The 25,183-nt window shown below is 43.8% G+C and overlaps 1 protein-coding gene across 1 annotated transcript in view; it reads right to left on the bottom strand.

The window, feature by feature from the left end:
* LOC121586688 (tax1-binding protein 1 homolog A) overlaps positions 1-21,571 on the bottom strand; it is a 52,592-nt gene extending 31,021 nt beyond the window's left edge. The window contains exons 1-7 of the mRNA XM_041903605.2: positions 21,457-21,571; positions 20,501-20,720; positions 16,721-16,823; positions 14,964-15,154; positions 14,702-14,860; positions 12,354-12,502; positions 11,027-11,117 (exon numbers count right to left, since the gene is read on the bottom strand). Coding sequence (XP_041759539.1) covers positions 11,027-11,117; positions 12,354-12,502; positions 14,702-14,860; positions 14,964-15,154; positions 16,721-16,823; positions 20,501-20,692 — 885 coding nt within the window. The 5' untranslated portion in view covers positions 20,693-20,720; positions 21,457-21,571. The remainder of the gene's footprint in view (positions 1-11,026; positions 11,118-12,353; positions 12,503-14,701; positions 14,861-14,963; positions 15,155-16,720; positions 16,824-20,500; positions 20,721-21,456) is intronic.
* Between the last annotated feature and the right edge of the window lie 3,612 nt (positions 21,572-25,183).

The raw sequence follows: 25,183 nt of genomic DNA, 5'->3' as shown, positions 1-25,183 counted from the left end.
TAGACACACAGACCATTATAGACACACAGAGACCATTATAGACACACAGACACAGAGACCATTATAGACACACAGAGAGACCATTATAGACACACAGAGAGATGATTATAGACACACAGAGAGAGAGACACCATTATAGACACACAGACACAGAGACACCATTATAGACACACAGACACACGCAGAGAGACCATTATAGACACACAGACACACGCAGAGAGATCATTATAGACACACAGAGAGACCATTATAGACACACAGACACAGAGAGACCATTATAGACACACAGACACACACACGATTATAGACACACAGACAGAGACACAATTATAGACACACAGACACAGAGACACCATTATAGACACACAGACCATTATAGACACACATACAATTATAGACACACAGACACAGAGAGACCATTATAGACACACAGACACAGAGAGACCATTATAGACACACAGACACAGAGAGATCATTATAGACACACAGACACACACACGATTCTAGACACACAGACAGAGACACCATTATAGACACACAGACCATTATAGACACACAGACAATTATAGACACACAGACACAGAGACCATTATAGACACACAGACACAGAGAGACCATTATAGACACACAGACACAGAGAGACCATTATAGACACACAGACACAGAGACTATTATAGACACACAGAGACCATTATAGACACACAGACAGAGAGACCATTATAGACACACAGACACAGAGAGACCATTATAGACACACAGAGAGACGATTATAGACACACAGAGAGAGAGACACCATTATAGACACACAGACACCATTATAGACACACAGACACACGCAGAGAGACCATTATAGACACACAGACACACGCAGAGAGATCATTATAGACACACAGACACAGAGAGACCATTATAGACACAGACACAGAGAGACCATTATAGACACAGAGAGACCATTATAGACACACAGACACAGAGAGATCATTATAGACACACAGACACACACACGATTATAGACACACAGACAGAGACACAATTATAGACACACAGACACAGAGAGACCATTATAGACACACAGACACAGAGACACCATTATAGACACACAGACCATTATAGACACAGACACAGAGAGACCATTATAGACACACAGACACAGAGACCATTATAGACACACAGACACAGAGACCATTATAGACACACAGACACAGAGAGACCATTATAGACACAGAGAGACCATTATAGACACACAGACACAGAGACCATTATAGACACACAGACACAGAGACCATTATAGACACACAGAGACCATTATAGACACACAGACACAGAGACCATTATAGACACACAGACACAGAGAGACCATTATAGACACACAGAGAGACCATTATAGACACACAGAGACCATTATAGACACACAGACACAGAGACCATTATAGAAACACAGACACAGAGAGATGATTATAGACACACAGACACCATTATAGACACACAGACACCATTATAGACACACAGACACAGAGACACCATTATAGACACACAGACACAGAGAGACCATTATAGACACACAGACCATTATAGACACACAGAGACCATTATAGACACACAGACACAGAGAGACCATTATAGACACACAGACACAGAGAGACCATTATAGACACACAGAGAGACGATTAGACACACAGAGACAGAGACACCATTATAGACACACAGACACCATTATAGACACAGAGAGACCATTATAGACACACAGACACAGAGACCATTATAGACACACAGACACAGAGAGACCATTATAGACACACAGAGACAGAGACACCATTATAGACACACAGACACACGCAGAGAGACCATTATAGACACACAGACACCATTATAGACACACAGACACAGAGACCATTAGACACACAGACACAGAGAGACCATTATAGACACACAGACACAGAGAGACCATTATAGATACACAGACGCAGAGACATCATTATAGACACACAGAGAGACCATTATAGACACATAGACAGAGAGACCATTATAGACACACAGACACAGAGAGATCATTATAGACACACAGACACACACACGATTATAGACACACAGACAGAGACACAATTATAGACACACAGACACAGAGAGACCATTATAGACACACAGACACACACACGATTATAGACACACAGACACAGAGACACCATTATAGACAAACAGACCATTATAGACACACAGACACAGAGACCATTAGACACACAGACACAGAGAGACCATTATAGACACACAGACGCAGAGAGACCATTATAGACACACAGAGAGACCATTATAGACACATAAACAGAGACACCATTATAGACACACAGACACAGAGACACCATTATAGACACACAGACACACACAGAGAGACCATTATAGACACACAGACACACGCAGAGAGACCATTATAGACACACAGACACACGCAGAGAGACCATTATAGACACACAGACACACGCAGAGAGACCATTATAGACACACAGACACACGCAGAGAGACCATTATAGACACACAGACACACGCAGAGAGACCATTATAGACACACAGACACACGCAGAGAGACCATTATAGACACACAGACACAGAGACACCATTATAGACACACAGACGCAGAGAGACCATTATAGACACACAGAGAGACCATTATAGACACATTGACAGAGACACCATTATAGAGACACAGACACAGAGACACCATTATAGACACACAGACACAGAGAGACCATTATACAGTCGTGGTCAAAAGTTTTGAGAATGACACAAGTATTGGTCTTCACAACGTCTGCTGCTTCAGTGTTTTTAGACATTTTTGTCAGATGTTACTATGGTATACTGAAGTATAATTACAAGCATTCCATAAGGCTTTTATTGACAATTACATTAAGTTTATGCAAAGAGTCAATATTTGCGGTGTTGACCCTTCTTTTTCAAGACCTCTGCAATCCGCCCTGGCATACTGTCAATTAACTTCCGGGCCACATCCTGACTGATGGCAGCCCATTCTTGCATAATCAATGCTTGGAGTTTGTCAGAATTTGTGGGTTTTTGTTTGTCCACCCGCCTCTTGAGGATTTACCACAAGTTCTCAATGGGATTAAGGCCTGGGGAGTTTCCTGGCCATGGACCCAAAATGTTGATGTTTTGTTCCCCGAGCCACTTAGTTATCACTTTTGCCTCATGGCAAGGTGCTCCATCATGCTGGAAAAGGAATTGTTCGTCACCAAACTGTTCTTGGATGGTTGGGAGAAGTTGCTCTCGGAGGACGTGTTGGTACCATTATTTATTCATGGCTGTGTTCTTAGACAAAATTGTGGGTGAGCCCACTCCCTTGGCTGAGAAGCAACCCCCACACATGAATAGTCTCAGGATGCATTACTGTTAGCATGACACAGGACTGATGGTAGCGCTCACCTTGTCTTCTCCAGACAAGCTTTTTCCGGATGCCCCAAACAATCGGAAAGGGGATTCATCAGAGAAAATGACTTTACCCCAGTCCTCAGCAGTCCAATCCCTGTACCTTTTGCAGAATATCAGTCTGTCCCTGATGTTTTTCCTGGAGAGAAGTGGCTTCCTCTCTGCCCTTCTTGACACCAGGCCATCCTCCAAAAGTCTTCGTCTCACTCTGCGTGCAGATGCACTCACACCTGCCTGCTGCCATTCCTGAGCAAGCTCTGCACTGGTGGTGCCCCGGTCCTGGCGCTTGCTGGACTTTCTTGGGCACCCTGAAGCCTTCTTCACAACAATTTAACCTCTCTCCTTGAAGTTCTTGATGATCCGATAAATGGTTGATTTAGGTGCATCTTACTAGCAGCAATATCCTTACCTGTGAAGCCCTTTTTGTGCAAAGCAATGATGATGGCACGTGTTTCCTTGCAGGTAACCATGGTTAACAGAGGAAGAACAATGATTTCAAGCACCACCCTCCTTTTAAAGCTTCCAGTCTGTTATCCTAACTCAATCAGCATGACAGAGTGATCTCCCGCATTGTCTTCGTCAACACTCTCACCTGTGTTAACGAGAGAATCACTGACATGATGTCAGCTGGTCCTTTTGTGGCAGGGCTGAAATGCAGTGGAAACGTTTTTGGGATTAAGTTAATTTTCATGGCAAAGAGGGACTTTGCAATTAATTGCAATTCATCTGATCACTCTTCATAACATTCTGGAGTATATGCAAATTGCCATCATTAAAACTGAGGCAGCAGACTTTGTGAAAATTAATATTTGTGTCATTCTCAAAACTTTTGACCACGACTGTAGACACACAGACACACGCAGAGAGACCATTATAGACACACAGACACACGCAGCGAGACCATTATAGACACACAGACACACCATTATAGACACACATACACAATTATAGACACACAGACACCATTATAGACACACAGACCATTATAGACACACAGACGCAGATACCATTATAGACACACAGAGACCATTATAGACACACAGACACAGAGAGACCATTATAGACACACAGACAGAGACCATTATAGACACACAGACACCACTCTAGACACACAGACCATTATAGACACACAGACCATTATATACACACAGACACAGAGACCATTAGACACACAGACACACAGAGACCATTAGACACACAGACACACAGAGACCATTATAAACACACAGACACACAGATACCATTATAGACACACAGAGACCATTATAGACACACAGACACAGAGAGACCATTATAGACACACGCAGAGAGACCATTATAGACACACAGACACCATTATAGACACACAGACACACGAGAGAGACCATTATAGACACACAGACACCATTATAGAAACACAGACACAGAGACACCATTATAGACACACAGACACAGAGACACCATTATAGACACACAGACCATTATAGACACACAGACACAGAGACCATTATAGACACACAGACACAGAGAGACCATTATAGACACAGAGAGACCATTATAGACACACAGACACAGAGACACCATTATAGACACACAGACACAGAGACCATTTAGACACACATACACAGAGACCATTATAGACACACATACACACAGAGACCATTATAGACACACAGAGAGACCATTATAGACACAGACGCAGAGACATCATTATAGACACACAGACGCAGAGAGACCATTATAGACACACATACCATTAGACACACAGACACAGAGAGACCATTATAGACACACAGACACAGAGAGACCATTGTAGACACACAGACAGAGAGAGACCATTATAGACACACAGAGAGACCATTATAGACACATGCAGAGAGACCATTATAGACACATGCAGAGAGACCATTATAGACACAGAGAGACCATTATAGACACAGAGAGACCATTATAGACACACAGACCATTATAGACACACAGACCATTATAGACACACAGACCATTATAGACACACAGACCATTATATACACACAGACACAGAGACCATTATAGACACACAGACAAAGAGAGACCATTATAGACACACAGACACAGAGAGACCATTATAGACACACATACACAGAGACCATTATAGACACACATACACACAGAGACCATTATAGACACACAGACACAGAGAGACCATTATAGACACACAGACACAGAGAGACCATTATACACACACAGACACAGAGAGACCATTATAGACACACGCAGAGAGACCATTATAGACACACAGACACCATTAGACACACAGACACACGCAGAGAGACCATTATAGACACACAGAGACACCATTATAGAAACACAGACACAGAGACACCATTATAGACACACAGACACAGAGACACCATTATAGACACACAGACCATTATAGACACACAGACCATTATAGACACACAGACACCATTATAGACACACAGACACAGAGAGACCATTATAGACAGACAGACACAGAGAGACCATTATAGACACACAGACACAGAGACCATTATAGACACACAGACCATTATAGACACACAGAGACCATTATAGACACACAGACCATTATATATACACACACACACACACAGAGACCATTATAGACACACATATAGACCATTATAGACACAGACGCAGAGACATCATTATAGACACACAGACGCTGAGAGACCATTATATACACACAGACCATTATAGACACACATACACACAGAGATCATTATAGACACACAGACACAGAGACCATTATAGACACACAGAGACACCATTATAGACACAGACACAGAGACCATTATAGACACACATGCACACAGAGACCATTATAGACACACAGACGCTGAGAGACCATTATATACACACAGACCATTATAGACACACATACACACAGAGATCATTATAGACACACAGACACAGAGACCATTATAGACACACAGAGACACCATTATAGACACAGACACAGAGACCATTATAGACACACATGCACACAGAGACCATTATAGACACACAGACACAGAGAGACCATTATAGACACACAGACAGACACCCCATTATAGACACAGACACAGAGACCATTATAGACACACATACACAGAGAGACCATTATAGACACACAGACACAGAGAGACCATTATAGACACACAGACAGAGACACCATTAGACACAGAGACCATTATAGACACACATACACACAGAGACCATTAGACACACAGACACAGAGATCATTATAGACACACAGACCATTAAATACACACACACACGCAGAGAGACCATTAGACACACAGACACAGATACACCATTATAGACACACAGACCATTATAGACACACAGACGCAGAGACCATTATAGACACACAGACACAGAGAGACCATTATAGACACACAGAGAGACCATTATAGACACACAGACACAGAGAGACCGTTATAGACACACAGACACAGAGAGACCATTATAGACACATAGACACAGAGACCATTATAGACACACAGATACCATTAGACACACAGACACAGAGAGACCATTATAGACACACATACACCATTATAGACATACAGACACAGAGACCATTATAGACACACATACACAGAGAGACCATTAGACACATAGACACACAGACACCATTATAGACACACAGATACCATTAGACACACAGACACAGAGACCATTATAGACACACAGACACAGAGAGACCATTATAGACACACAGACACAGAGACACCATTATAGACACACAGACAAAGACCATTATAGACACACAGAGACCATTATAGACACACAGACACAGAGAGACCATTATAGACACAGAGACCATTATAGACACACAGAGACCATTATAGACACACAGACACAGAGACCATTATAGACACATAGACACAGAGAGACCATTATAGACACACAGACAGACCATTATAGACACACAGACACAGAGAGACCATTATAGACACAGACACAGAGATACCATTATAGACACACAGACAAAGAGACCATTAGACACACAGACACAGAGAGACCATTATAGACACACAGACACCATTATAAACACACAGACGATCATAGACACACAGACACAGAGAGACCATTATAGACACACAGACACCATTATAGAAACACAGACACAGAGAGACCGTTATAGACAGACAGACACAGAGAGACCATTATAGACACACAGACACAGAGACCATTATAGACACACAGACCATTATAGACACACAGAGACCATTATAGACACACAGACCATTATATATACACACACACACACACAGAGACCATTATAGACACACATATAGACCATTATAGACACAGACGCAGAGACATCATTATAGACACACAGACGCTGAGAGACCATTATATACACACAGACCATTATAGACACACATACACACAGAGATCATTATAGACACACAGACACAGAGACCATTATAGACACACAGAGACACCATTATAGACACAGACACAGAGACCATTATAGACACACATGCACACAGAGACCATTATAGACACACAGACGCTGAGAGACCATTATATACACACAGACCATTATAGACACACATACACACAGAGATCATTATAGACACACAGACACAGAGACCATTATAGACACACAGAGACACCATTATAGACACAGACACAGAGACCATTATAGACACACATGCACACAGAGACCATTATAGACACACAGACACAGAGAGACCATTATAGACACACAGACAGACACCCCATTATAGACACAGACACAGAGACCATTATAGACACACATACACAGAGAGACCATTATAGACACACAGACACAGAGAGACCATTATAGACACACAGACAGAGACACCATTAGACACAGAGACCATTATAGACACACATACACACAGAGACCATTAGACACACAGACACAGAGATCATTATAGACACACAGACCATTAAATACACACACACACGCAGAGAGACCATTAGACACACAGACACAGAGAGACCATTATAGACACACAGAGAGACCATTATAGACACACAGACACAGAGAGACCGTTATAGACACACAGACACAGAGAGACCATTATAGACACATAGACACAGAGACCATTATAGACACACAGATACCATTAGACACACAGACACAGAGAGACCATTATAGACACACATACACCATTATAGACATACAGACACAGAGACCATTATAGACACACATACACAGAGAGACCATTAGACACATAGACACACAGACACCATTATAGACACACAGATACCATTAGACACACAGACACAGAGACCATTATAGACACACAGACACAGAGAGACCATTATAGACACACAGACACAGAGACACCATTATAGACACACAGACAAAGACCATTATAGACACACAGAGACCATTATAGACACACAGACACAGAGAGACCATTATAGACACAGAGACCATTATAGACACACAGAGACCATTATAGACACACAGACACAGAGACCATTATAGACACATAGACACAGAGAGACCATTATAGACACACAGACAGACCATTATAGACACACAGACACAGAGAGACCATTATAGACACAGACACAGAGATACCATTATAGACACACAGACAAAGAGACCATTAGACACACAGACACAGAGAGACCATTATAGACACACAGACACCATTATAAACACACAGACGATCATAGACACACAGACACAGAGAGACCATTATAGACACACAGACACCATTATAGAAACACAGACACAGAGAGACCGTTATAGACACACAGATGCAGAGACATCATTATAGACACACAGACGCAGAGACCATTATAGACACACAGACACAGAGAGACCGTTATAGACACACAGACCATTAGACACACAGACCATTATAGACACACAGAGAGACCATTATAGACACATAGACACAGAGACCATTATAGACACACAGACACCATTATAGACACACAGACACAGAGAGACCATTATAGACACACAGACACCATTATAGACACACAGACACCATTATAGACACACATACACACAGAGACCATTATAGACACACATACACCATTATAGACATACAGACACAGAGAGACCATTATAGACACACAGACACAGAGAGACCATTATAGACACACAGACACACGCAGAGAGACCATTATAGACACACAGACACCATTATATAGACACAGATACACCATTATAGACACACAGACAAAGACCATTATAGACACACAGACACCATTATAGACACACAGACAAAGACCATTATAGACACACAGACACCATTATAGACACACAGACACAGAGAGACCATTATAGACACAGAGACCATTATAGACACACAGACACAGAGACCATTATAGACACATAGACACAGAGAGACCATTATAGACACACAGACAAAGAGACCATTAGACACACAGACACCATTATAGACACACAGACGATCATAGACACACAGACACAGAGAGACCATTATAGACACACAGACACAGAGACACCATTATAGAAACACAGACACAGAGAGACCATTATAGACACACAGACGCAGAGACATCATTATAGACACACAGACGCAGAGACCATTATAGACACACAGACACAGAGAGACCGTTATAGACACGCAGACCATTATAGACACACAGACCATTAGACACACAGACACACAGAGACCATTAGACACACAGACACACAGAGACCATTATAGACACACAGACACACAGAGACCATTATAGACACACAGACACACAGAGACCATTATAGACACACAGACACACAGAGACCATTATAGACACACAGACACACAGAGACCATTATAGACACACAGACACACAGAGACCATTATAGACACACAGACACACATAGACCATTATAGACACACAGACACAGAGACCATTACAGACACACAGACACAGAGACCATTATAGACACACAGACACAGAGAGACCATTATAGACACACAGACTCAGAGACCATTATAGACACAGACACCATTAGACACACAGACACAGAGAGACCATTATAGACACACATACACACAGAGACCATTAGACACACAGACACACAGAGACCATTATAGACACACAGACACAGAGACCATTATAGACACACAGACACAGAGAGACCATTATAGACACACAGAGAGACCATTACAGACACACAGACACAGAGAGACCATTATAGACACACGCAGAGAGACCATTATAGACACACAGACACAGAGACCATTATAGACACACAGACACAGAGACCATTATAGACACACAGACACCATTATAGACACACAGACACAGAGAGACCATTATAGACACACAGACACCATTATAGACACACAGACCATTATAGACACACAGACCTTTATAGACACACAGACACCATTATAGACACACAGACACAGATACACCATTAGACACACAGACACAGAGGGACCATTATAGACACACAGACACAGAGACCATTAGACACACAGACACAGAGAGACCATTATAGACACACAGACACAGAGACCATTATAGACACACAGACACAGAGAGACCATTATAGACACACAGATGCAGAGAGACCATTATAGACACACAGACGCAGAGAGACCATTATAGACACACAGACCATTATGAACACACACACAGTGTATCCTCTCACCTTGTAGAGGTCCCTCTCGTCCTTCTCATTCTTCAGTTGGGTCTCCAGACTGTCTCTCTCTGCTGTCAGCTTCTCCAACCTGTCTCTCAGACTGGACAACAACAACAACTTCATTAATACCAATAATGTTCTCTCTAGTTTTCTGTACTGTATGTCATTTGAGTATAGTATCTATGGTGTGTTTCTCATCAACAGTCCAGTTAGTTTTCTTCTGCAGTCCTTTCTGTGTGACTCCCAGTAGTCTAGCTGTGTGTGTGTGTGTGTGTGTGTGTGTGGGGGGGTAATTAAAATTGCCGCCAGAAGAAGAAAAAATCCATTGCGAAATAATGCTTTTTATCCTCTTCATAGATGGAAATACATTTGATTGGTCATGCTTATCGGTCTACAGTATATTCGTTATGGATCGTATTTATCACACCCCTACAGCATACAGATAGAGCGCCTTTGAGTGGAAAATCTATTAGACAGCGCAAGAGCTGCTGCTGCAGCATCTCAAACTGCAACAGAAGGCAGGCTTCATCAGCGCGTCACACACCACTTGGCAATGGGCTGGAGGCAGTAGGCTATGCATTTTGTAAAGGCATACTTAAATTGTTTGAAACCTGAAATATTTTAATACATATTATGAGGCATGTCTTACCTTGCTTCAAAGTAGCCTATTAGATCTCTTCCTAAAATTTCTTACAGATATTTTCATCTCTGTGACATGAAACCGCTCCCATGTGCGGTGTTTGACAAAGGTGTTATTTGCTAATTGGAACAAACATTTGCGTGTAGACTACTGCCTTGTGCGCAATGCTGTGCTTATAATGTGAAGAAATAATAGTTTATCAACATTTTAAGAAACTTTCTGACCTACTGGTTGGATGAATTTGAGCTCTATCTTCCCACAACTGTTCCAGAGTCTGTTTGGAATAGGCTATTTCTCGACAAGCTGACCAATAGAATAGGTAAACTCTTCTACTATGGGGGATTGAGGATTGACATAGGCTAGTGATTTTGCTGTTCGTTACTCGTCTTGTTGGCTGAGGAAAAGCAAATGTGGACAGTTATTCTAACATCTTCAAAGTGCACATCAGAATTCGGTATGAAGGACCACACATCGTTGCATGCTCAACTTGCATGTTCTGTTAATATGAATTACCATAATTAAAATGTGATTTCTTTCATTCTGAGCAGTGTGGGTGGACGCCTTAATCAGGTTACACACCCAATGCATATGAGAACGGCAGATTTCTCAAATGCCCGGTAAATTAAAATGTTGCCGGCCAAATGTCCAGTGCCACATTTTCCTAATGAAAACCCTGGTGTGTGCGTTCCTCCTCACCAGTCCAGTTCGGTCTCTTTCTGCAGTCCTTTCTGTGTGACTCCCAGTAGGTCCTCCTCCAGCTGTCTGACCCTGTCTGTGGCCTCCTGCAGCCTCCTCCTCACCTCCTCCCTCTCCTCTGACAGGCCCTGGGAGGAGCGCAGCAGCTCCTGCAACCACACCACAGGCAGCTTCAGCTGTCAATCACACTGTTAACCAATCACAGGTCCTGTCGGTCTGTCCAGTTAGACCAGAGGTGTCAAACTCAATTCCTGGAGGACTGAGTGTTTTCTGGTTTTTGTCATTTCCTCTCAATTTGTGTTCAATGAAGACCTGGACAACGAGATGTGGGGAGTTCCTATCTAATCAATGACCTTAATTGATCGATCAAGTAAAAGGGAGGGGGGAAATGCTGTAGATGCTTGGCTTTGTATTGAGTTTGACACCCCTGAGTTAGACCCTCCTTTATCAAAATGCTGTGTGATAATGAATGTCTGGCATTGAACCGCCCATTTCCCTTCAAAAGCACAGCGTAGTTTTCCATCCTAATGTTCTGAATAAGAGGAGACAAGGAGAGGAAGCCAGTTGGCGTACTATATATCCTGTATCTTGTACCTGGTCCTGCCAGTGATCTCCCCTGTTGGAACACGTTGCGAAGTAGAGGACATTAATTCACCCACAGCACACTGCACCTGACAGACCAGCACGCCTACATAAACACCCCTCCATCTCTCAACACACACACCCACACACACACCCACACACACACACACTTGTGCATCAGATAGACAGATACAGCACATCCATCAAACACAAATATACAGGTGTAGTATATAATATTTGCACACACAGTGTCACACCCAGATGTCATGTGTAGTTCAGGTACAGCCCTCTGGCTCCCTGGATGACTGTATGATTTAACTGCAGCCGTTTGGGAGGCACTTTAGCAGCGCATAAAGACCTTATAAAACGTGTTGTCGTAAAATTAGCAGCCGCAAAATATGTACTTACGTTTTCATGGTCCAGCTAAAGGATATTTTCATCAGTGCTGCACTATAGGGCCATGGTGAATATACTCAAAATGTTATTGTGTACTACACAAACGAACACGAGTACACACACATTACTTATTTAATAAGAGAAACCCTTGTTGAATGAAGAATCCGACATTAATAATAATAATCTGTGTACATTTTATTTACAGCGATTTAGTACTTCATAAAAAGAGCAAAGTAGGACATCTCTCAAAGCTGTCTACCACACACACACACACATTTGTTTTACTATCCTTGTGGGGACCAAACAATTGATTCCCATTCAAAACCCTATTTTCCCTAACCCCTAACCTAACCCTAATTCAAACCCTATACCTAACCCCTAAGCCTAAAATAGCCTTGTTTTACTATCCTTGTGAGGACTTCTGGTCCCCATAAGGATACTAAAACAAAACACACACTAGGAAAAAGCACCAGGGGGCAGTAAGAGACTGGTTTTGTTTCCATATCATCAACCTTCTCCCCTGACAGTTTCCTCCTCTCTCCTTTAATCCTCCCCCTCTTTCTTCTAGTTTCAGTGGGTTAAATCTTACTTTGCTGGTTAAGTCATATGGAAATGTTTATTCACTGAACAACACACCAAATGGTACTTAAAATAAATTACAAAATTGAAGTCATTCTCAGCAGTTGTACTAAGATGAAAGATGAGAGAGAAAGAGAGCGATAGAGAAAGAGATCGCGAGAGAGAGAGTAGTGCCCTTGTACAATGGCGTGACTGAGTCATCTTAGTCCCTAAACTGTGCAGGGCGTTTTTTCACTCAGGCGGTTTTGCAGATAACCGTCTCTCATTCCACACGCATTCTAAAAGAGGTTGCAAGTGGGTGGCATTGTGAGTGTGTGTGTAAGGGGGCTTGAGTGTGTGTATGTGGGTGTGAATTAGAATGTGTGTGTGGGGGGAGGAGTAGTAGTCTGTGTGTGTGTGTGGCCTTGATGCCATATTTGCTCACTCTGTGGTTGAGATGGCATTGCCCTGATGCCAGATGCCCGGGAGACCGCGTCCAGTTAGCATCCGGGCCCAGTGAGTCAGCTCGTTAACGAGGGACAGAGAAACGGGCATACATACACACACACACGAAACAAAAGAAAAATATGACACACTCTGTGCAAATACATAGTGCACACAGAGACACACACACACACTGTTATGTGTGTTCAACTATGGACACAGATCATTCTTAAACTTCCTAAATGTTGATGTTTTGAACCTGTGATCACTGAATAGGAACTGGCACTCAGGTCTCCCTCTCCTGCTCCCTCGCTCTGTACAGTCTCCTGTGCTAAGTATTTCCCTCTCCTCTCGTCCCCCCTCCTCACCTGGTTGTGTATGCGTAGCAGGCTGCAGGTCTCCCTCTCCTGCTCCCTCTCTCTGTGCAGCCTCCTGTGCTCCTCCTGCAGCTGCTGGTTCTCCTCCTGCAGGTGGTGCATGGTCTTCAACAGCTCCCTGCGCTCCTGCTGCGCCTCCTCTATACGCTGCTGCTCACCAGAGGAGAGAAGAGGAGACTGTATACTGGTAACATTTAGACGGCTATACTGTATCGCTCTCGCTGTGTGTGTGTGTGTGTGTGTGTGTGTGTACCTCCAGCACACTGCTTTTGGTGGTCACCACCAGTATGTCTGAGTTGCTGTCGTCCTCGGTAACGGTGAGACAGTCCTCGGTGGGCGTGGCCGGGCGAAACAGGAAAGGCGTGCTGGCGCCTCTGATGTCACCCGTGTGTGTGACGTAACAGAACTGATAGAACTCCCCATCACTCTTGGGAACATAGTACCCTGCGGAGGGAGGAGACAGTGTGAGAATGTTTGGAAGGTTGTGCAGCGTGGCATTATGAGACAGTATCGTCAGGTGAATTGGTTGCGTTTTGTTTGTTTAAAAAAAATAAAAAAAATAAAAAAAACATTGTAAAGTGGTGATCCCACTGGCTATAAGGTGAATGCACCTATTTGTAAGTCGCTCTGGATAAGAGCGTCTGCTAAATGACGTAAATGTAAATGTAAGATAAAACTGGGGGGGACAAAAATGCAATTTCAGAATGTGGGGGGGACATGAGAGAGAAAGTAGCCAAACCGACTTGCGCTAGTTAGATAACTTATGGAAGCAACAAGTTCATCTATCATACCATCTGGTAGTGCCTGTTGACTACATCAAATCGTTGTAAAGAAGCTACAGTAGCCAGCTAAGTTAGCCAGCTAGCTAGCTAAAGTAGCAAGGCTAATTGAGGCTATTTTGCCTGCGCTTCCCATCCTTGTCTACATCAACTCCATTCATATTAAACAACAGCCTACCTGTTGGTTGATCATTGTAGCCTACTCCTTCTCATTTAGCCAACTGAATTCCGTAATTTTAATTCCATTTTGCATTGATTAGAAATCTTCCACTTCACATGAAGCCTCTGACTGTAGCGCCGCTGTGATTGACCGACAATAACAACAAGCTACACGTGTGAAACAAGTGTTTAGGGTAATGGTGCGTCTTTTTTTTTATGGGGCACACTCTTAACAACTGTCATGAAACTGTTGTTTTATTTAAATGTTACTTGTAATGGTCTGTCCTTATAGGCTATGTAGCAATATCACATAGATCATTTTATTGACTTTTAGACAAAGCCTCAAAAATGAATACTCTCCCAAGTAATCGAATACTAACGTCCGTTCGGATATTCGATTAACTGTGCCCTAAATAGGAGTGCTAATCAAGGATCTGGTCCCCCCTGTGCATATAATCATATGCATTATGATCTAAAAAAATAAATAACCTAGATCAGCACTCTGAGAGGCATTGTGAACGTCGGCAGTTCACAGTCCATGGGCTGAATCCTGACTTTGTATAAATCTAATGTGTATATATATATATATATATATATATCACTTATCTTCCCTACCTTACATCTTAAACTCATAGTAAACACTTAATTCAATCAAAGGTCAGAGTTACAATCAGAGTAAAAGTACAGTAATTCAACTGCACTGTATTTGAGGTAAAGATCATGGTCTGTGATATAAACATATGCAGAGTTCCACTGACACCACAGTGGGCTCATATTTTCACTGTGTCATATCTGACCATGTCAGCTCCTGTAAAACCAGTTCACCGGCCCTCCATGGTGTGTGTGTGTAATATCTCTACAGAGGGAGAGAGGTTTTCAAGTCTCTGACCACGGTTCTGTTCCATCAATAAAATAAGGTAGCTGGTTTAATACAGGGACTGCTAAATCCAGGGGTTACCTTAGTATACCACAGTGCTTCCCATGCTCAGTGTGTGTGTGTACGTTCGTAAGTAAGTGTGTCAATGTACAGTGTGTGTGTGTGTGTGTGTGTAAATGTAAACTGTGTGTGTACCTTGGAACACCACAGCCCTGTGTACGGTGCTTCCAGGTTGATAGTCTTGCGGCATGGGAGACCACAGGAACGTGTAGTAATCCCTCGCTGTGTTCCAACCCACCTACAGACCCAAAGCAGGAGGACAGGTTACAGCTAGACACACACACACACACACACACACACACACACACTACCATATTGTTCTCACAACAACACAGGACACACAACAAGACTAGGATCTCACAAATACCTGTTACGTACCTTGTTAATCATAATACAAGAGTGGTATTGCACAAAGCAAGATCAACAAGTTTAAACAGCCCAGCAGCCGAGAAGTAAAAAGCATTTATATCCCAGCTGAGTTGTGATAGAAAGAAAGCCAAAGTTGAAGATGGGTTAATGAGAGCATCAAATCAGTTCGTTTTACATCATGCACACCAGTTATTTTATCTTTTAAGAGTAGGCTAAACCAAAATAATGTTCTACATACATTTATTTAAAACCCCAATCCCTCCCTCAATCCTTTCCAGTTCTCTCCTTGGAGAAGGTGTGTGTGCGTGCAAGTGAGCCTGTGTGTGTGTGTGTGTGTGTGTGTGTGTGTGTGTGTGTGTGTGTGTGTGTGTGTGTGTTAAGGGCTGACAGAGGGGAGCAGCAGAGCCTAGTTTAAAACGGAAGAAGACGCAGAAGAGAAAGAGGTGCTAATTTTACACATTCTTCTAAATGGCGGGAGAGAGATGTAATGATATGAATGTCGTGTTGTTAAGTGACGGCTGATGAAGAGACGACAGAACATCATAACCAACCATACACCGTAAAACTGTCATTCACAATCACTCTCCCTCCTTTTCTCCATCTCTCTCTGTTCTTCTCTCTCTCTCTAACAAAAAAACCTAACAAGATTATGAAACATTCATATTCTCCTAAATACTTGAAATTAGTGTTGAGTTCAAACTCAGGTGAGAGGGCATTCACTCTGACCAGATCTCCATGGAGACGGCCTTGGCTGAGAGTTACTGAAACAGACCATAATTTACTCAACATGAGTCATCCTATGGAACTACACCCCAGGCCAGTATTACCTTGATGTAGGGCTGGGCAGTATAATGTCTATTACCATATACCGGTGTTGATGCACAGACCGGTTTGGGTTTTTACTTGACCTTCTATAACGGTATTTGAATGTTTGGTTTGTTAAAATGTGATATGCTGTGTGTAACGTCCATTTTTATAATTTACTTCGCTACTTGAGTCATCCCTCTCCTCTCTCTCGCTCTCCATGCCGCTCTCCACACAGACCTAGTCCTGCCCCGTCACTCAAGGATTTGTTCCTCGACCACGAGACACTTGCGTTCAGTCTGCATGGTCAATGCAACAATGTTGATGATGACGATGCTGTTTTCACTTTCCTTCTTAATGTAAATCCACTAACGTTCTAGAATTACACTATTAGTTTGTGTTTCTTACATCTGCAAACAGCTAGTTTGTCTTTTCTTAGCAAGTTGGGCCTAAATCTTGTTAGCCGCTAACGCTAATCGCTAGCTAGCTAATAATGTACTGAGTCAGAGCAAACTTAACTAGCTATACAGCCTGATAATACCAGTGATGGCATAGACCTACAGGGGAATGTTTTTTTTGTGCAACAGTATCTTCTAAATCAAAGAGTAATACACGAAGCAAGAATGTTAGCTACATGAAGTAGCTAGGAGAAAACATTAAATGTAGCCAAAGATGATAGGGTCCCCAAGAAAACACTTGTCAACACTTTGGTTTCTACCCTGTCACAATAACTCCTACCTGGCATTTTTTATTTGTTGTCATGTCAAACACTGTATTCAAAGTGCTCACTATTATATTCTAACTATAGAATTAGAATTATTATTCTATTTCCATGATTCCAACAGTTCACCCAAGTGTTTTGCTCTAAATCACAAGTCAAATTGCAATAAGGCCTAGATTGTTTGCCCGAGGATCGAGTTTGGGAAACACTGATCTATGGGGAGGTTTAAACACATAAATTACTTGCTAATTGTATAGTGGAGGGTTGCAGGTTGCAGGTGACTGGAGTTTGGTTTGGAGTGTTCAGACTCAGGAGTGATGTTATAAAATAATCACAGACGAAGCTTCCATCCATCACGACTTAGAGGTGTATGCACGCGGTCCGATGACATGTTAATTACACTCTTACTGCACGGGTTTCTCCCAGCTACATGCCACAACTCCACTACCTCCTGAATCAGGGGCTTTTTCAGAGCTATAGAGGTGTGTGTGTGTGTGTGTGTGTGTGTGTGTGTGTGTGTGTTTTACATCATAAGAGCTGATCCAAGTGCATTGATGCATATAATTGCATTAGAAAACAATATGTCTAAAAACTTAAAATCTCATTCCAATCTTACTTTGTTTGATACATGGGTAAGTGTGTTAAGTGTATGACTATTATCATGGTATCAACATGGTATCATCAGGGCCTTGTGTTGCCAATACCAATCCCTGTGTTACCAAACCTGGGTTTTGGAAGCAAGTATCAATGACAGTATATAGCCAGTAGGGGGAGCCTGTACCTAACCTACATATTGTGTGTCAGCGAGCCTCAGGGTGTGTGTGTGTGTGTGTGTGTGTGTGTGTGTCAAGGGTAGTGTGAGTAAGTGCCCAAGCAGCTGTGCTAGATGTATGTGTCTGGAGCTCTCTCAGTAGTGCAATCACACATACACACAGCGAGAGACGGGGGGAAGGAGGATGGGGGTTAGTGTCATGGCACAAGAGAAAAGCATTAGGAGAAGATAAAAGCGTGAAGAGGGAGGAGTGTTGGGTTGAAAAACTGACGGTTTTTGATAATTTCTCCTGTGACCGAGTTTCACTCTTTCATGCCAAGCTTTTCATGTGAAAAGCCTACCACCTCTAACTGCGGAAATAAACACTCTTTATCACACACAACACTTCACCATGAAACAGTTTTCATTAGTGCAGATTAACCATCTACATTTTCCAATCTACATTTTCCAAATAAACCCACCATCTATATTCCTTTTTAATTTAGCTGGGTGGATTTGAAGTAACTTCTTAAAGGATGATAAATGTTTGCTTTGTGTCTTTACGAGACATTAGGTTTCCTCGTTCACATTTCCTGTTAATTCAGTGTGAGATTTGATGGCCCTGATGAAAGAGAAGAGAGAGAAATAGGGAGAGAGGGAGAGGGCAACAAGAGAGGGAGAGGTGGAAGAGAGAGAAAGAAATAAGGATGTGTGCAAATAGAAAAAAATATCTGGTTAGACCAGAGAGACGGACCAGAAAATACCCCCCAGCAAAACCTATCTGTTCTCCCTGCCTCCTCCCACCTCCCTCTGTACATTTAATAACCACACCACAGCTACTGGAAAAATATCTGTAGAAGGAAATAGGCCAGCTGTACTCGCGACCCCAAGGGGTGCACGTTTTGGTTTTTGCCCTAGCACTATCAAGCTTTGATAATTTCAATCAACTGTGTAACGTTAGGGCAAAAACCAAAACACTGAAATAGAGAGAAGAGAATCAGGTTGATGAAAGAAAGTAAAACAAAAAAGACATGATCTTTTAGTTGGAGGGTCATGAAGCTACATTTAGGACCTGTGATGACTGCATAGGATGACTGAATAGCTTCTGATGAGTCAATGCACCAAACTGTGTGAGAAGTACTGATGCAGGGCTAAGCGAGATCTAGTGTCGCTCACCCAGTCTTTGGGTGGGGTGTAGATAGGGTAGGGTGTACCTTAATAAAGATGCCCACTGGTCTTTGGGGTGGGTTGTAAGTAGGGTAGGTTGTACCTTAAAGATGCCCACCCAGTCTTTGGGGTTGGGGGTGATGTAGGAGGTGAGGGTGTAGCGACACTCCAGTGCCTCCTGGGGCAGGAAGCTCTTCCCAACGTTCTGGAAGATGACATGGGCAAAGTTTGATGTTTCCATGACGCCGATGACACTGCTGGGCGAAGAGCCCACCACCTGGAACGATGACATCATATCCTGTTTGTCACTTCATTTGTCCGAACTGCAGGGAAAATAATTAAGACAGAGAATATAGGGAAGGGATATGAAAAAATGTCTGGTTGGGCATGCATATTTTCTCCTCTCCTTCTCCCTCCCCCTCTCTCTCTCACACACACCTATCAAATTGACATTTTACCCATTTACAATAAAATGTAAATGAAGGCTACAGTGAACTGAAATGTAACATAGAAGAATTCCAAGCCTGCCTACGCATGTTGAAATAAGGATATTGCAAACGTCAGACTGCATGAGATCATGTCAACTAAAAAACACACTAAAAGCTGCCAAGAGTTGAAGCGCGTGAGTGCCAAAACATGGACGAACAAATTTAACAACACAGCCAGCACAGGTGTCACTTACCACAGGCGCACGGGGAGTGGCTAACTATAGCTAGGTAGCTAGCTAATATTCTCTTGACATTTTCCAAGAGCCTGCATCTGACACAAACACATGTAAGATGATTAGCTAGCTAGCTATACTGTTCGTATATATAACGTTTCCCTAACGTAACTATCATGTTCATTGACAACTGGATCGATTAAGATATCTACGCATTAACCTGCAAGGGCCTTGTAGCTACCTAACGTCACGTTGGCTAAAGTGGATCTGACAACAAGCTAGCTTATCTTGCTAGCTAGCTAGCAATAACCTCAGGGTTAGCTATATGTCTTAGCAGGCCAAATCCCCTAGCAATATGACAACAACAGCTATTGTTTCCGCTTGAATCGATTCATTACCTGTCTTATGAATCCAAACTGCGACAAATTGTGTTTTAAAAGAAAAAATGTGACAGTCCAAACGCGGTTGTGGTCACGGCTTCAACCTCCGTTGTCAACGCATTGAAGATGCTGATGCTCTTCCTGAAATGGGAAAACTGATGGTGTCACTTCCGGGATGGGATGGTGGTGGTGCTGAGGAGAGAGATTCCAGTTGTCCCACGCGCAAATTCCAATGATGTGATGCCTCAAAACAATCTATTTGCAAGTATAAAGCAATGCTTATAATTTATGAATAATTTATAATTTAGTAGCTATCTCTGGCAAATGTCAGGTTATTTGCACAGTTGCTGCATATTTTCACTGGGAATAGAGCGAAACGAATGCAACACAGAGTGATGACGGAGTGAGTCTCTGCATGTATTTTGATAGAGATACGGGCATGAATTCACCAAAAAGACACACAGAACCAGTGGTTCGCAATCTTTTTCGGTTACTGTACCACCAACTGAATTTTGCTCTGCCCAGAGTACCCTTGAAGTACCCCCTTGTGTGCATTTTACCACTAGGCCTATGGTCTCATGAGTCTTCTCAAGTACCCCCTGTGGATAGGCCAAGTACCCCCAGGGGTCCTAGTATCCCTGGTTGGGAACCACTGCATTACACCACTGTAACGTTAAGTACATTTGATAGCCTAAATCAAATTACTCTACTGAGCATGCACATCAATTAGGGTAATAGCAAATATTACTGCCGGAACTATTACATTTGCACAGCATGTTTAGAAAGTATGGTTGCAAACTATGGTTGATTGAACGTAATCAAGGTTCCCCTTATCCGAAAATATTATGTTGAAACATGTTAATGACCACAAACGATTTGCGTTTGAGTAGTTTTAATCGTTATATTCAGTAATCTTGTATCAAACGAAGAGGCTGCACTCAAAACATTGCTGTTAGCGTTTGAGACCAGTTAATTACTGTATCTGACAAACAATCTTCTTCTTCTTCTTCTTCTTCTTCTTAAGTGGGGTTTATCGGCGGCTGGCATCCAACGTTATGGTGCATTACCTGACAAACAATGTCCTGTACAGGGGGGTTAAGATATTAACACACAGGATGTCCCGCCTTTACATTTTTTCCCATTGGTTGTTGCGCTCAGCTAAGATTCGTGAGTGGTCCAAATAGCGCTCAATCATGACCAACTCCCCTTTAGTCCTGGCTGTCAGCTGTCAACATTGTGAAGGGGTTTTTGTCTAGAAGGGATACAGCGTTTGTCAAAATTCACGAAGAGGTTTAGGAGAATTTACGCAGCAGGTTAGGATAATTAACGTAGCAGGTTAGGATAATTAGGCTAAGGTTCGGAAAATGGTTAGGGTCCGTCAGGGTTAGCTAAAATGCAACAACTTTTGACGTCAATTTGACAAAAGCTGTATTCTTATTAGACATGACCCTATAAACGCCGAGGTCAAGGGGAAATAAGCATGGATGCCTTGTTCAGAGGGTCTCGGAATCTATTGCAAAGGTGTAATAAACATATCGACCTGGTTGTCAGTGTCACGATCGTCGGGAACAGAGGACCAATGCGCAGCGTTATTTGCGAACATATTTATTAAATAAGATAACACGAACAAAAACAACAAAACGATAACATGACGTCCTTAGATAAACACAACCTACTTGGAACAAGATCCCACAACCACTGTGGGAAAACAGCCTGTCTAAATGTGGTTCCCAATCAGAGACAACCAGCAACAGCTGACACTCGTTGCCTCTGATTGAGAACCACTCTGGCCAACATAGAAATACTTAAACTAGAATGGAAAACACATGAAAACTCACACCCTGGCTCAACATACTAGAGTCCCCAGAGCCAGGGCGTGACAGTACCCCCCCCCAAAGGCGCGAACTCCGACCGCGCCAACCAAACACCACAGGGGAGGGACCGGGTGGGCACTCCGCCTTGGCGGCGGATCCGGCTCCGGGCATGATCCCCACTCCCTCTCTAACCCCCCAAAGTACCCCTGGTCCGGTCTGGCCCTGCTGGCCGGAGCTGGACTGAACACTGGTGGAGCGGATTGCTCTAGCTCCGGCGTGGAGCAGCTGACCGGTACCGGACCAGGCACCGGTGGAACAGGCACGGGCTGTGCTGGACTGACGACGCACACCACTGGCTTGGTGTGGGAGCAGGAACAGGCCGAGCCGGGCTGGCGACGTGCACCATAGGCTTGGTGCGGGGAGCAGGAGCGGGCCGGACCGGGCTGGACGGGCGCACCACTGACTTGGTGCAGAGAGCAGGAATGGACCGGGCCGGGCTGGCGACGCCGCACCACTGACTTGGTGCGGGGAGCAGGAACAGGTCGGGCCGGTTGGCGACGCGCACCATAGGCTTGGTGCGGGGAGCAGGAACAGGCCGGACCAGGCTGACGAAGCGCACCATAGGCTTGGTGCGGGGAGCAGGAACGGGCCGGACCGGGCTGACGAAGCGCACCACTGTCTTGGTGCGGGGAGCAGGAACGGGCCAGACCGGGCTGACGAAGCGCACCACTGACTTGGTGCGGGGAGCAGGAGCGGGCCGGGCCGGGCTGGCGACGCGCACCATAGGCTTGGTGCGGGGAGCAGGAACAGGCCGGGCCGGGCTGGCGACGCGCACCATAGGCTTGGTGCGGGGAGCAGGAACAGGCCGGGCCGGGCTGACGACACGTACCACAGGCTCGATGCGAGGAACAGGAACAGGCCGGACCGTACTGGGGACACACACCACTGGCCCTACGCAGGGATCAGGAACGGGCCGGACCGGACTGGTAACACACCCCAGTACCTCTCGCCGTGCCTCTACACTTTCCCTCTCCTCTGTGACCAGTGGCCCCCTTAACCTGGCGGCCTCCTCTGCAAACCCGCTGGACCGCTCCATCGCGGCCTCCTGCTGCCCCGTCGTCCACGGCGTGAGCCCCCCCCTAAAAAAAATCTGGGTGTCTCTCCTCCCCGTGGACCAAGCCTCCCTATCTCTCGCCAGACTCTTCCTCCACTGCTCCAAAGTCCAACCACTCTGCTCTTCATTTGGCTTGACCCAGTCGAGACTCTTCCTCCACTGCTCCCAAGTCCACCCTCTCTGCTCTTCACTAGGCTTGACCCAGTCGAGGTTGCCACGGAGATCCGCTAGAGATTCCCCTGGCGATGGCTCCTGGACATGCTGCTTGGTCCAGTTTTGGTGGGATCTTCTGTCACGATCGTCGGGAACAGAGGACCAATGCGCAGCGTTATTTGCGAACATATTTATTAAATAAGATAACACGAACAAAAACAACAAAACGATAACGTGACGTCCTTAGATAAACACAACCTACTTGGAACAAGATCCCACAACCACTGTGGGAAAACAGCCTGTCTAAATGTGGTTCCCAATCAGAGACAACCAGCAACAGCTGACACTCGTTGCCTCTGATTGAGAACCACTCTGGCCAACATAGAAATACTTAAACTAGAATGGAAAACATATGAAAACTCACACCCTGGCTCAACATACTAGAGTCCCCAGAGCCAGGGCGTGACAGTCGGTAACGTGTTTACATGTTTTCACCGTCTTTTTCGTGGTGTGCATGTACATAATAACAGAAAATGCAACCGAAAAATACATCCTAGATAAGAATTTGTGGTATGTGAGTGGCGGTTTTTCTGCATATCTTCTGAACAGTTGGTTACCCGCTGTGTTTTTGTTTTGCATTAGTTAAATACAATTTCCTCCCAAG

This window comes from Coregonus clupeaformis, chromosome 17, assembly GCF_020615455.1.
Source record: "Coregonus clupeaformis isolate EN_2021a chromosome 17, ASM2061545v1, whole genome shotgun sequence".
NCBI lineage: Eukaryota > Metazoa > Chordata > Actinopteri > Salmoniformes > Salmonidae > Coregonus > Coregonus clupeaformis.
This window is presented reverse-complemented; position numbering and strand designations above follow the sequence as displayed.